A 13,049-nucleotide genomic window follows, 5' to 3' on the forward strand; every position below is an offset into this window, starting at 1 on the left:
TCCTCTTCCTTCGCTCCTTCTGTTCCTTCTGTTCCTGGTCCTTGAAGTTCTGTGTCCCCAGCAGACGGGTCTGTGGGGGGTTGTGGAGCCTTCTGCTCAGGGTCCTGTGAGCCACTTTGTAGCTAGATTTTGAGGACATGCCTCTGAAGTCGCAAGGGTGGGCTCCCAACTCCGCTCACTGGGCTGTTCCTATGGCCAGAAAAGGTCGTGACCCTCTCTTAACGTTGGCCCCAAAAAGTGGCATCCTATCCACTCAGGACCCTCCCTCAGTTCCAGAGGCTGCTGAGTGCCAGGTGGCCCTTCCCCCCGCCCCCCAAGGGAGAGCTCCAGGCAGGTGGGGATTACCTGGATTACCAAGGGTGGGTGTCCAGGTCAGCAGACTCGGAGAGGCCCCTCCCTCAGCCTGTCCCTCGGAGTGTGTGGCCGGCCTCTGCCTGCTTGTTTACCTTCTGGCCACCAGCAGCAGGCCCTGCTGCAGTCACGCTAGTTCTCAGGTCCTTGAGACCCTGAAATGCCTCTGCCACAGGACCTTTGCACATGCTGTCCGTGTGGCCTGCCCAAGCCTCACGGGGGCGCTCTCATCCCTCGGGTCTTAGAGGAAGCACTCCTCCCTGCCCTGCCAAGTCTGAGTCAGGCTCTCCCAGAACCTGGCTCCTTCTCCACTGGCGTGCCTCCCTTGGGAGCCTTGCCTTTCTGATGTAACGACTTGGTTAATTTCCGCCCCACACTCCAACCCCTCCCTGGCAGTGACTGTGTTTGGCTTTTGCTGACTGTCACATCTCCATGAGCGAATCCTGTCTGTAAATGGGAGTGAGTGAGGCTCCCACCTGGGTGGGCTCTGCGTGTGCGGAGGGCAGGGGCCCCTCATGGGGGAGCAGAATCCATGTGGGTCCTGGGAGACGTAGCAGACAGGGGGCCACACTGGAGCAGGGGAGGCCACAGAAAGCCCAACCGCTTAAATAGGCCCCCTGAGTGGGTGTCAGTCAGGATGCCCGGATGGTGGAGACTAACACGTACACAGCGCAGAGGAGACCGCGTCCGTGACAGATGGCTGGGCAGGTGCGCCCCTGCCCCTTATCTGGACCAGCAGCAGCGTCCCTGCCGGAGGGCGACCAGCCTGGAATGCCGATCAGACTCCGCTTGGCTGTACGGACCTCCTGGCGAGGGGCAGGGGAGCCGGGAGTCGGCTGCAGAAGTGAAATCCTGAAATCCTTGCATGTTGGGGTGCTCGGCCTTCCCCGGTGTCCAGCCAGGGCGGGCGCTCGTGTTTCCCTGGTGCGTCCTGAGTAGCCTTTAGAGCTGCTGAGGCAGGCGCCGTGTTTGCGCTGTTTGTGGAATGAACGACCCTGTGTGACCGTGGCCGAGAGCCGTCGCTCCCCTGGGCCTATCTCCTCCTCAGGCTCTAAAGGGTAACGTGCATCCTGTCCACAGTGTCAGACAAGCAGGCGTTTACCCGTCTGTCCCGCGCCGGGCAAGGCTCGTCCTGGCCACCGCAGGGACAGAGACAGATGCTCGGAGAGGCCACTGCTTGTCAAGCACAGAGCTGGGTTCAGGCCGTACCCCGGAGGGGCCCGGGCCGGCGTGGGCATGGCTGCAGCGCACTCCCACCCCACGGCACACGCGGGCCAGGACGGGGCGGTGGCATCGGCCATCAGCGGTGTTTGCCGGACCGGGCGCGGCCAGGAGCTCGCCTCCCCACCGGCCCGGGGCCGGTCCTCGGGCGGGCAGAGGGCACGGGTCCTGCCACAGGCCCCGCTCCCGGCCTCCCCAGCGCTGGCTGTGCAGCCGCCACTGCCGAGGAACAGAGGCAGCGGGGCCGTGGCCGTGTGTACTTAGATGATTGGATCTCATGTCTCTCAGGACTCCCGTCTCTTGTCAAGCGTGTTTAAAACTAATGGAAGTAATTAGCAAGCCGCAGAGAGCCGCGTGCAGCAGGAGCGCTTCGATCCCGCGTCGTGGCCCCAGGGCACGGAGGCAGCTCCCACGCAGGCCTCCTTCGGCGGAGCCCCGGGGCGGGGGGTGCCTTCCCCCACAAAGTGACTTCCCCCCCACGGGTGGTGCTGGGGCCAGCGTCCCGGAGGGGCTGGGGCTGCTGACAGCCTGCCCGACTCACCGGGGGCCTGGGGCGCTGCAGCCTCAGTGACCAGCTGCAGGTGCCGCCCACGACCTGTTTCCCCAAACACCGGCACAAAGTTCCCTCTCGAGGACCGAGGTGCGCCCAGAGCCGGTCAAAGGAGAGTCGCCCTGGGGGCATCTGGGTGGCGCAGTCGGTTGAGCATCCGACTCATGGTTTCTGCTCAGGTCATGATCACAGGGTCCTGGGATCGAGCCCTGCATTGGGCTCCACCCTCAGCATGGAGTCTGCTTGGGATTCTCTTCCTCTCCCTCTGCCCCTCCCACACGTGCTCTCTTTCTTTCTCTAAAATAAATAAATAAAATCGTAAAAAAAAAAAGAGAGCGCGTCCCCCTGCCAGCTCAGCGTGGTGTTGGGGAGCCTGCAGCACCGTGCCTCCGGCTCTTGCCACCTCCAAGAAGGTGCAGGGTCTCTGGGACTCCGTTTCCTCATCCGCAGAACAGGGACGCCACCCACCAGCTGTGCCTAGCGGAGCACCAGCGCCTGGGAGGCGGGCCAGCTCCCGGAGAGCCCCAGGTCGAGGCAAGATAGATGCACAACCTGAATCTAATCGGAGCAGGAGCTTTTCCGAATTTGCTGGTTTCATCTGCAACATCAAGGGAAACGTTTCTTCTAGAATCTCATGGGACTTTAATTTTTTTTCTGAAAACTAAGGGAGAGATGAGATCAAAAACAAATACGTGGAGGAAAGTATTGACTGAACATGTTAATATTGGGCTGCTCACCCTCACGGCCTGGGATGCTAGTGGCAGCAGCCTTGGGGGCTCTTTCCCGCGGGGACCGTCTACATTCAGCTGGACCAGAGGTGTCTTCCCGCCTCCCCGTGGTTCCTGCAGACCCCGCCATTCTCCCCAGGGCTGAGGGAGAGGGTGCCCTCGCTGTGGCGTGTGGCATTTCTGGGCCGACACCGGCCATCCCGTCATGGCCGGGGTGCCGGTGGGGGTGGGGGAGCAGGGGTGCATTGTGGGGAGGCCTCGCCTCCTTTCATGCCAGCACGGTCCTCAGCCCCGGGACACGGCGGGAAGCCAGGACAGCGGCCCTGCCCTCACATGCTTGGCAGTCCAGGCGGACACGGGCAAGGAACAGAGAGAATTCCAGACAGAATGGGATGGGTGGTGCACTGTGAGGGCCAGTGAGTGGGGCTGGTGTAGCCCTGGGGTCCAGCTGCTTCCCACTGAGCGAGGCCGACCCTGCCAGAAACCCACAGGCTCCTGACCACACCCACCATCACACAGACCTTAGTCCCAAAGCTTGGCTGCCCTGAGTGCTGTCCCAAGCCAGTCTAGAGGAGCTCGAGGGCGCGCGGGCCCAGCAGCGGCACCCTGGCCCTAAGGGTGGACAGGAGAAGGAGGTGTTCTGGGCCACGTGGAGCTGGCTTTCCAGAACTCTGAGATCTGCAGGGGAAGCCCCATGCGGTGCCCAGGCCTGCATGCCAGAGTGGCAGGGGGTCCAGGCTGCAGGGCCCCGTGCCCATCTGTGCCCCTTCCCCCATGAGCACCATGTTAGTTGGGGCAACCCCTTCCCGAGAACAAGCCAGGTGACCGGTGGCTGCAGCCAGGCTCTTCCATGTGCCCATAAGGGTCCCCAGGGGAAGAGGCGGCCTCCCCAAGACCCACGGCTCTGCTCTGGCGAAACTGGCCAGTCCCTGTCAGACAGGCTGGAAAGACGTCGACTTTAAAGCCCCCGAAGATCTTGTGAACACCCCCGTGGGGAAGCGCTGGTTTTATGCCATGGGCTTGACTGCTGCAGGTTGCACATCCCAGCCCTCCTGATGGCCACCTCTTTGGTGTCTCCCCGCCCCTGGGGACCTGCGTCGTCTGAAGGGTCCCGGTACCCAAGGCTCCGAATTTCCCACTGGGTCCACACCTTTGCTTCCCTCGACGTCACCCAAACTCTGCGACTTTGTTTTAAATACAACGGTGTCGACATTTAATCTTGACGAAATGCAAGCCCTCCCGCCGCTGTCCAAGGCTGTTAGTGTTACTAGAAATTCGCATGTAGACAACAAAGGAGCTTATTTATGTATTTTGGGCTCCTCTCCCAACATTCATAGAACCGTCATGTTTATCTTTGTCCGTGACAATTGGGTGTCAGGAATGACTGATGCGCTGTTGGTTGTTGATTTTAATTTGCTCACCGTCAGGGCGAGTGATACTATGAGAACAGTGTGGGATTTTCTTGTCAATTGAAAGGAAATGCGATTATTCCCTCGTCGTCATCAGGGGACGGATTTCCACAGAGCCACAACCCGCCCAAGCCCCGGTTGTGCTCAGCATCCAAGGAAGGACCGGGTCTGTGCACCCGGGGGGGCGACTCCCACCCTCTCGGGCCAGACGGGGCAGAAATTCCTGGCATCGTCACATTTGAAAACATTTTTACACCAAACCCATGAGTGGGAGGTAACGGGGAGACGTCTGCAGTGAAGTATGCGAGATATGGGAACATACACATCATTTATTATTTCAAGGCAAGCAACAATAAAAGGTGAACACAGGGGGAAAACACTTTATCAAATGGAACAGCAAAGTGCTTTTTTTAGTTTCTGGAATAAATAGTAATTAAATCATGGAGGCTGTGACAGTGAAATTGCTTAAAAAAGCAATCCTCCCACCGTAATTGCTGAGATACCCACACTTTTATAAATACTAGGTAACTTGACCCATCGTTTCTATCAGCGGAATGTGACACCAGCTGTTGGCACCCCCTCATTTAGCGTGGCGTTGGCAACAGCTGCAAGTGCACTGATGTGGTCCCGGTGAACGCGCGGCTCCCGAGGTGTCCTTCCCAGCCCAGGAATTATGGGTGGCAGGATGACGGAGTCACGGGGAGGGGCTGGAGACGCGATGCCAAATTCCTGTGCGGGGAGCAAAGCTACGCGCCACGGCCTCAGGAAACTGGCTGCCTCCACCACCCCGTGTCCCCGCCGCTGAAGGCCCTGGCTGCCCCCGGTCCCACCAGCCCACCCTGACCGAGTCCGCAGGGGTCAGGTTGGGTCCCTGAGTGGTAAAATGCACCAGAGAACACAGCAGATTCAAGCCCCAGTCAGAACACCGCCTTCCCCGGCTCCTTCCCTGCACTTGGCCCTCTTGGGGTGGAAACAGATCCGTGGGGCCTTTCAAGTGAGCTGGTGGCACGAGGTTTGCAGGGGCTGAGTGGGGGGACGGCCGAGTGGGTCGTTCTCAGGCGGGCACCCCCACGGCGTCACTCACAGACCCAAGGATACAGACCGGGAGGTGGGTGTGCGCAGACGGAGAGCGGCCAGCCGCGGGTTAGACAGGAGAACAGCGCACCCTTTGCTGTTTTATGTCCTTCCGCAAAGGCCAGTAGCTAATTCCTGGGACGGGAGGGATAAAACACAATACCTGAAGGTTGAAAAATCAGTTAATCATTATTTTCCCCTTGTTGCTCCTTTGGAGACTGAGAACCCGTGGCTGAAAAGCAACCATGTGAGCTTCTGAGCCACCATTTCGCCCGCCGGGCCGGTCCTGACCCTGTCTCCCTTTCCACTTGCAGTCACGTTCAGCAGCTGTTTGGGGACCAAGGGGACGCGGTATGAGACCAACAGCCTGGACTTCAAAGTAGAGGCGGATGGGACGGTCTTTGCCACGCGGGAGCTGCGGATCCCCTCCGAGCAGGTGGCGTTCACCGTGACCGCGTGGGACCGCCAGACGGCCAAGCGATGGGATGCCGTGGTGCGCCTGCTGGTGGCCCAGCCCTCGTCCGCCCACTCCACACACAAGGTGAGATGTGACCACACGTGGAGCTTGGGGAGCGAGCGTCCTTCCTCCCTCTGCAGGGGCTCCCCAGGTACGGGACACCTCAGCGGGCTGTGCAGGCCCCAGAGGACACTCTGATCTGCCACCTTCCTGAGGGACATCTGCCTCGCGGACAGGCGCACGGGCCGCACCCCGCCGTAATGCACGGCTCTCACCCCCTTGACGGTCTTAATTGTTCTTTCCCGTTTCTCACTGGGCACCTGACATTCTGTAGCCTCTCCTGAGTGCAGCTTCGGCCTCAGGCATGGGGCTGGCGGGTTAGCAGGGAAGTTCCAGCCAGGTTGGTCCCTGTGACAGGTCCCAACTGCTCAGTGCCCAGGGGTCAGCCCGTGTGCTGAAACCCTCACGGCTGACAGGGGGCCTCGGGGACCAGCAGAATTACTGTGGTGCCGGGTGCTGCGCGTCAGCAACGGAGAACAGACGGCTTGAAGCTATGCCTTCAACAGCGGTCCCGGGCATCCCCTCAGAAAAGAGCCCTGGGAGGTAAAGGGTTAAAGCACGTTGATCAGATTCCTTTCTGTAGATTTACCGAGAGCCTCACACGATTAATGTGTTTCGTGGACCGCGGGGGCAAGCAGGCCGCAAGTTTCCCAAGCCTGCTGGTCAAGGAACCCTCCTCATGGAACATCTTGTAAGGCAGGTCTTTGGGAAAACAGGGACCTGGGTTTTGTTTCGTCTTATTTATAAACAGCGTAGAGGTGGTTTAGTTAGATAAGAGAAAGCGGTGACTCTGGTGGGTAGCTTTCCCCCCGTGATGAGCTGACCCACCTGAGAAGGACATCGAGTGCCCTCGTGGGTGTGTTGAACCATATCAACAGCAGAGCCCCAGCAGCTGCAAGCCTCCCCATGTGGATGCTAAAGACCCCAGTACAGACGGATGTGGCTTCCATTCTTTCCTGAGTGCTGATGACGAGCCACGTGCTGGCGAGAAGGCAGTGAGCAAGGCGGGCCCTGGGGCGCCCCGGGACGTGGCCGCAGGAGGGGCCCTTCCCCCCAGGCGCGAGGCCAGGGGCCGGCAGTGTTGAGGCTTACATCCCTGATTGCGATGCAGAAGCTACAGGCCTGTGAACAGAGGATAGAGGTCCTTAAAGCCTGTGGAAGGCCTCAGATAAAAGGCACTAATTGAAAACATAATGACACCTTTTGTTAGGGTTGTTAATGAAGCAATTTCTGATGCAGTTAATCCCCTGATCCTCTCGGAAGGTGATTGCAATTAGACAGTCCTCAGTTCGAGTGCCCCTCCAACCCCACATCAGGCTGGCCCAACCAGCACCCAAGGAGCAAAGAGGGAGACAGAGAATCCACGTCTCAGGCTCAGCCATCCCGGTGAGTCCAGCTGCCAGGTGCCATGGGGCCACACCCCTGCATGTATGAAAGGTGGGCAGGGTCTCTACAGCCCACCCAACCAGCCCTTCTCTATTTATTTCAAGTCACCTGATGGCTCCCTGTTTCTTCTTACTTTCAAACCCAAAGTTCCTTGTCCTGACTTTTTAAGACCCTACCCTAGGCATCCACTCCTCTGACCCTCAGAACATCTGGAAGTGGCTCCTGTCATTGTCCCCACTTTACAGATAGGGACGCTCAGCCATGTCACTGCAGCCCCTTTCCTGCATGGGAGAATCAGTGGTCTAGAAAGGAGTGAAAACTGACTTTCTAGGTATGGCTGAGCCCAGCTTCATAAAGGAGCCTGGCTGCCCTGGGTTATGGTTTAAGTCAAGTCTTCTCCAATTTACTGGCTGATGCTTTGGGACAAGTCACATGACTTTGCTAAGATTTACTGATCTGGAAAATGGGATAACAATAGGGTTGTCACAAGTATTATATGAGATTACATGTCCTACAGATTGCAGACTCACAAGAGCCCTGCCACAAGGATGTGGCTCTTACTGCTGTCATTGGCATGGCCCCAACCCTCAGAGTCCTGTGCCTATTACAGCCACTGGACCCTCCCCAGGGTGGTTCCTGGGGGCAGGAAGGAGGGTCTGTGTGAGACACTGAGTCACTTAGTTGGTATGTCCTTACAGAGACCAATGCCAGGCTTTGAATAATGTCACTCTCTGTAAATGGATTAAGGTGATGCTGTATTGCTTATGTCCCTAACCACCTGTCAGAATCAAATGTAAATCTTCTCTGGTGGAAGGTATCTCACTGGGACTCAAATTATACCCATCTTCTCTTATATACAATGTCTAGAACTCAGCTGAAAATGATGGGCACCCAGTGCGGATGGGACAAGACCCATACTGGCTCCAGGTAACGGAGTTATCAGACAAAGATATTATAATATCTATGCTTATGGTTTCAAGCACATTGAAGACAAGATTTTGACAGAAAATTAGAAGAATAAAAAAGAATTGGGCAATTTAGGATGGAAAAATATAACAAACAAAAGAAAAAGCTCACTGGGTAGCTATATCTGCAGATTAGACGCAGTTGAAGAGAGAGTTAGTGAAGCAGAAAATGTCAGAAGAAATACTCAGGCTAAATCATAAGGAGGTAAACAGAAGGAAAACACAGAAAGAAGAGTAAGAGGCACTAGAGAAGTAGCAAGAAGTCCCAGTACGTGCGTGTTTGGAATATGAGGTGGGGGATAAAATGGAGCAGAAGTAACATTTGAAAAGATAATGGCAGCAAACATCCAGGCATCACTTCAACATGCCCCATGAACTCTACGTGGGATAATATGAAGAAAGTTGCACTCAGGCACGGTCTTCATCTGTTCAGGCTGCTGGAAGGATGCACCGTAGGCTGGGCGGCTTGTGAGCAACAGACATGTATTCCTCGAGGTTCTGGAGGCTGGAGCTCTGCCATCAGGATGGCGGCATGATCAGGTCCCCAGGAGGGCCTCCTGCCGACCGCTGTCTTCAGATGTCTTGTATCCTCACCCGACAGTGAGTGGACAGAAGAGAGTCACTAATGGGCACCAGTCCCATCTCAGGAGCTCCACCCGCATGACCTCCTCTGATCCTAATCACCCCCTGGAGGCCACACCTCCTGACATCGTCACCCTGAGGATTAGGTTCCAGCATAGGAATTTGGGGACACACATTCAGTCCACCAACAGGCATTTTATAGTAAAACGTGTGAAAACCAAAGTCACTAGAAGCAAACAGAAGCCAGGTGCAGGGAAGGCACAGTGGTGACATGGGAGCTGGCTTCTCGTGGGGACGATGGGGGCTGGAAGGCAGCGGGTGGTGACAGACACAGGATTCTGTTACCCAGTGAAAGTCCCCTTCAGGAAGTGCCCCAAGAGACTGCCACAGGTTCTGTTCTTCAGGCAGAAACAGGATGCTTGGAGACAAAAGCCCGGAATGAAAAGCCATGAAAAGATTAAGTAGATGCAAATAGCTGTGAGCAGGGCGGATGAGACACTGCACAGGGCGTAAGCTACACGACAGGTGGGAAAGCAGGCACAGAGTCGGAGGGTCCAGGCTGCTTGCATTGTCCTGGAAGATGATGGAAATCGAATTAATACAATACCCAGATAAGACAAAGACCCCTGTTATGAGGTTTTGGAAAATCACCACAGGGTCACGGTCACTTCAAGTGACACATCACTTGAAGATGCACATGGAGTCCTGGCCAAAGGAGGCGGCATTTCACGTCAGAAGTAAATCTGAACTTGAGGAGTGACCTAAAGTCTCTGTGGCGTCTGACCTTGTACTCAAGTGATAAAAACATATCTGTCATAATAACAGATCTTCATTTTCCCGTGGGATTCTCATAGAACTCTAACATGATTGCAGAGGATGCATTATGCTCTTGCCAGGTATCTTAATAATGACCAGCACCGTGCAAAGGAGAGCTAAACCCTCCCGCCTCCTGGGTGCATTTCCTGTTCAAATGTTTTCACGTCTTTGAGTTTGCAAATTTAGGCAATATTTTTTAGAAGTGCCTTAAATAATATAATTTGACCTTTTCCTCTGTTAACAATGTGAATTTTCAACCAAGTAATCTTTTTTTAAAGATTTTACTTATAGAGTAAGCAGGAAGGAGAGTATGAGTGGGTAGGGTAAAGGGAGAGGGATAAGCAGGCTCTCCCCACTGAGTAAGGAGCCCAAAAAAGTAGACTTTCTTAAACAAAAAAAAGTCATAAGATTGTTTAAGTTCTAACATAATAGATGGGAAAATAGAATACTAAAACTTGCCAATCCAAAAAATGGAAGGAAAGAATAGAGGAGCTCTGTGTTTCTCTTTGAGAAAGATGGTGGATTTGCAAGTATATATTAATTATAATAAATGAAAATAGATGAGCTCTTGTAATTAAAAGAAAACAAACTGACAGATCAAAGAAAAACCCCAACTATATACAGGTCACGGAAGACAGATCTAAAAAGTGTAAAGATGGAGAAAAAAAATGAAAGTAAAAAGACACAGGGAAAATACCATGTAATTCTCATCAGAAGCGAGCTGGGTGCTCGGTTAATATACGAGTCCTAAATTTGAGTAATTTGCACTGAGCGCTGAAACCAGCGGGAGGAGCCAAGGTCTGGGGTGTGCAGCCTTACGTGCGTAAGAATGGAAGGAAGGTGGAAACCGGCAGGCTACACATTCATCTCAAGAAATTAGGGAAAGAAATAAAATGGAACAAAGTAGAAAGAAGGAAATAGTAAAACCAAGAGGAGAAGTGATGGAATCAAAATAATAGAATTCACAGACAAGAGCTGATTCTTTAAACTCCTGAGCTGATCGGAGTAAGAAGGGAAACCACCAGTAATCCTTATCAGGAATGAAAATAGGGCGTCGTGACCACTCTCACAGATGGTTTCAGTGTGTTATGTACCATTTATGCCAATGTATATGGAAACATACCTGAAATGATAACCTTCTGGGAATGTACAACTCACCAAAACTAACTCGAGAAGAAAATCTGAACTGTTTTGTTATTACAAACAAATTTAAATTCAAACCCGTGTCCCGAGGCCATGCCCACACATTGTGGCTGGGCTGAAGTTCTCCCCAAACTTGTCCAGAGCCCCAAACAGGTGTCTTGTCAAAACCAGCGAGAACCCTGAAGGGGCAGGAGGACAGCGGGTTGCTGTTCGCCAGGCTGCTCGTAAATAGATGAAAACAACACCTGAGCAAAATAATAACAAGCTCAAGTGCACCCATGTTTGCGAAGGACAAACCATGGCTGCCCTGGTCTGTTCCAAGAGCCAAAGATCGCTTCAACACTGGAAAATGAATACGTATAACTCAACACGGAATAAAGGACAGATATTGCATGACCATCTGAATATCCACTGTTAAATGTAACTTCCATTCAGGATGAAATATCCAACAGATTAGGAAGAGAAGGGACCGCCCCTAACCTCATCCAGGGCACACAGCACACAGCCAGTGTGCCGTGGGAATAGTCAAAGCCCGTCCTGACGTCCGAAATAGCACCGGATGTCCTTACATCACCCGCCAGAGCTTCAAGCCGGCAAGGTCAGGTAAGGAAAGGAGATCCGAATAAGCAGAGCTGGCGATATGTGGAGCTTACAGGATTATGGATGTAGAAAATCGGAAATAGTCTGCAGAGACTCTGTGGGGCTGGGTGAGTGAGGTTCGTTAGCAAGAGTGCTAGGTGTGAGAACAATCATACCTCCGCGCCAGGAATAAATAGCTAGAAAGTGACATTTGAGCCAGATGCCAGTTACGATAGCATTGAGGATGATCATACAACCAGGAATAGATCTAACAGAACCTTGTAAGGGTCTCACAAGACCCTTACATGTTGCTGAGAACAATTAAAGACCTTGAAAACCACAGGAGTGTGACGGCTCCTAACTCAGGAAGCTTGGTGACATCAGCTGCCCCCAGGGGCCCCTGTAGACTCAACAACACAATACCAGCAAAAGTCACAGGATATTTTGTTCACTTGCTTGTTTACAGAAGGGCAGACAGATGACTTTAATTTTTTTTTAAAGATTTATTGTTTTGAGAGAGAGAGAGAGAGAGCAGGGCGTGGGGCAGAGGGAAAGGGAGAGAGAATCTCAGGCAGACTCCACGCTGAGCAGGGAGCCCGATGCGGAACTCGATCCCAGGACCCTGAGATCATGACCTGAGCTGAAGGCGGACGCTTCACCAGCTGAGCCACCCAGCAGGCGCCCCTAGATGACTTTAAATTTTGAAATGAAAATGCAGAGGAGCAAGAATAGCCCAGAACAACATGAAGGTGGGGGACTTGGTATTTGGGACATGGTGAGGCGTATGAGCAAACCAGAGCAGTTTCCTGACCTCAGCGTGCTGGCATTTGGGCTGAATCATTCTCCATGGTGGGGTAGGCTGTCCTGCATGCTGTAGGAGGTCCAGCAGCATCCCCGGCCCTCACCCCTAGACCCCAGCGCCACCCCCACCACCCCCGTTGCAACCAAAGCTCTCTCCAGTCTTTGCAAAATGCTCCCAGGGACAAAACCGCGCCCGTTTGAGATCCACTGAACTACAGGAATTAAAATGGGTTTAGGAGCAAAGGTGGTCAGACAGGCAAAATGGAGCAGAATGATAAGCACAGAAAAAATATTTAACGTTTTTTCAAAAATCATTCATACACCAGAAGTCACCCACTTCGCATATCCAGTCTGATAAACCTTGTCAGGGTGCCTGGGTGGCTCAGTCGGTTAAGCGACTGCCTTTGGCTCAGGTCAGGATCCTGGAGTCCCGGGATCGAGTCCCGCATCGGGCTCCCTGCTCGGCAGGGAGTCTGCTTCTCCCTCTGACCCTCCCCGCCTCCTGCTCTCTCTCTCTCTCATTCTCTCTCTCAAATAAATAAATAAAATCTTAAAAAAAAAAAAATTCTCGGGGCGCCTGGGTGGCTCAGTCGGTTAAGCGACTGCCTTCGGCTCAGGTCATGATCCTGGAGTCCCGGGATCGAGTCCCACATCGGGCTCCCTGCTCGGCAGGGAGTCTGCTTCTCCCTCTGACCCTCCCCCCTCTCATGCTCTCTGTCTCTCATTCTCTCTGCCTCAAATAAATAAATAAAAAATCTTTAAAAAAAAAAAAAAAACCTTGTCAAAGGCTCATGGTGCAGACACTTGATTTTTATAAGACTAGCACTCCAGGGCCAAGGTCAGCACACCAGAGCCCGCGGCCAGATCTGACCTGCCACCTACCTTTTGATGGCCTGCAAGCTAAGAATGGTTTCGATATTTTTAAGT

General features: G+C 53.7%; 1 protein-coding gene across 1 annotated transcript in view; it reads left to right on the plus strand.

Annotated features, from left to right (window-relative positions):
- CDH4 (cadherin 4) overlaps positions 1-13,049 on the plus strand; it is a 528,918-nt gene that overhangs the window by 377,766 nt on the left and 138,103 nt on the right. The window contains exon 3 of the mRNA XM_064573410.1: positions 5,648-5,874. Coding sequence (XP_064429480.1) covers positions 5,648-5,874 — 227 coding nt within the window. The remainder of the gene's footprint in view (positions 1-5,647; positions 5,875-13,049) is intronic.

This window comes from Mirounga angustirostris, unplaced genomic scaffold, assembly GCF_029215605.1.
Source record: "Mirounga angustirostris isolate CCGP_5_RB_7025 unplaced genomic scaffold, mMirAng1.0.hap1 SCAF_10, whole genome shotgun sequence".
NCBI lineage: Eukaryota > Metazoa > Chordata > Mammalia > Carnivora > Phocidae > Mirounga > Mirounga angustirostris.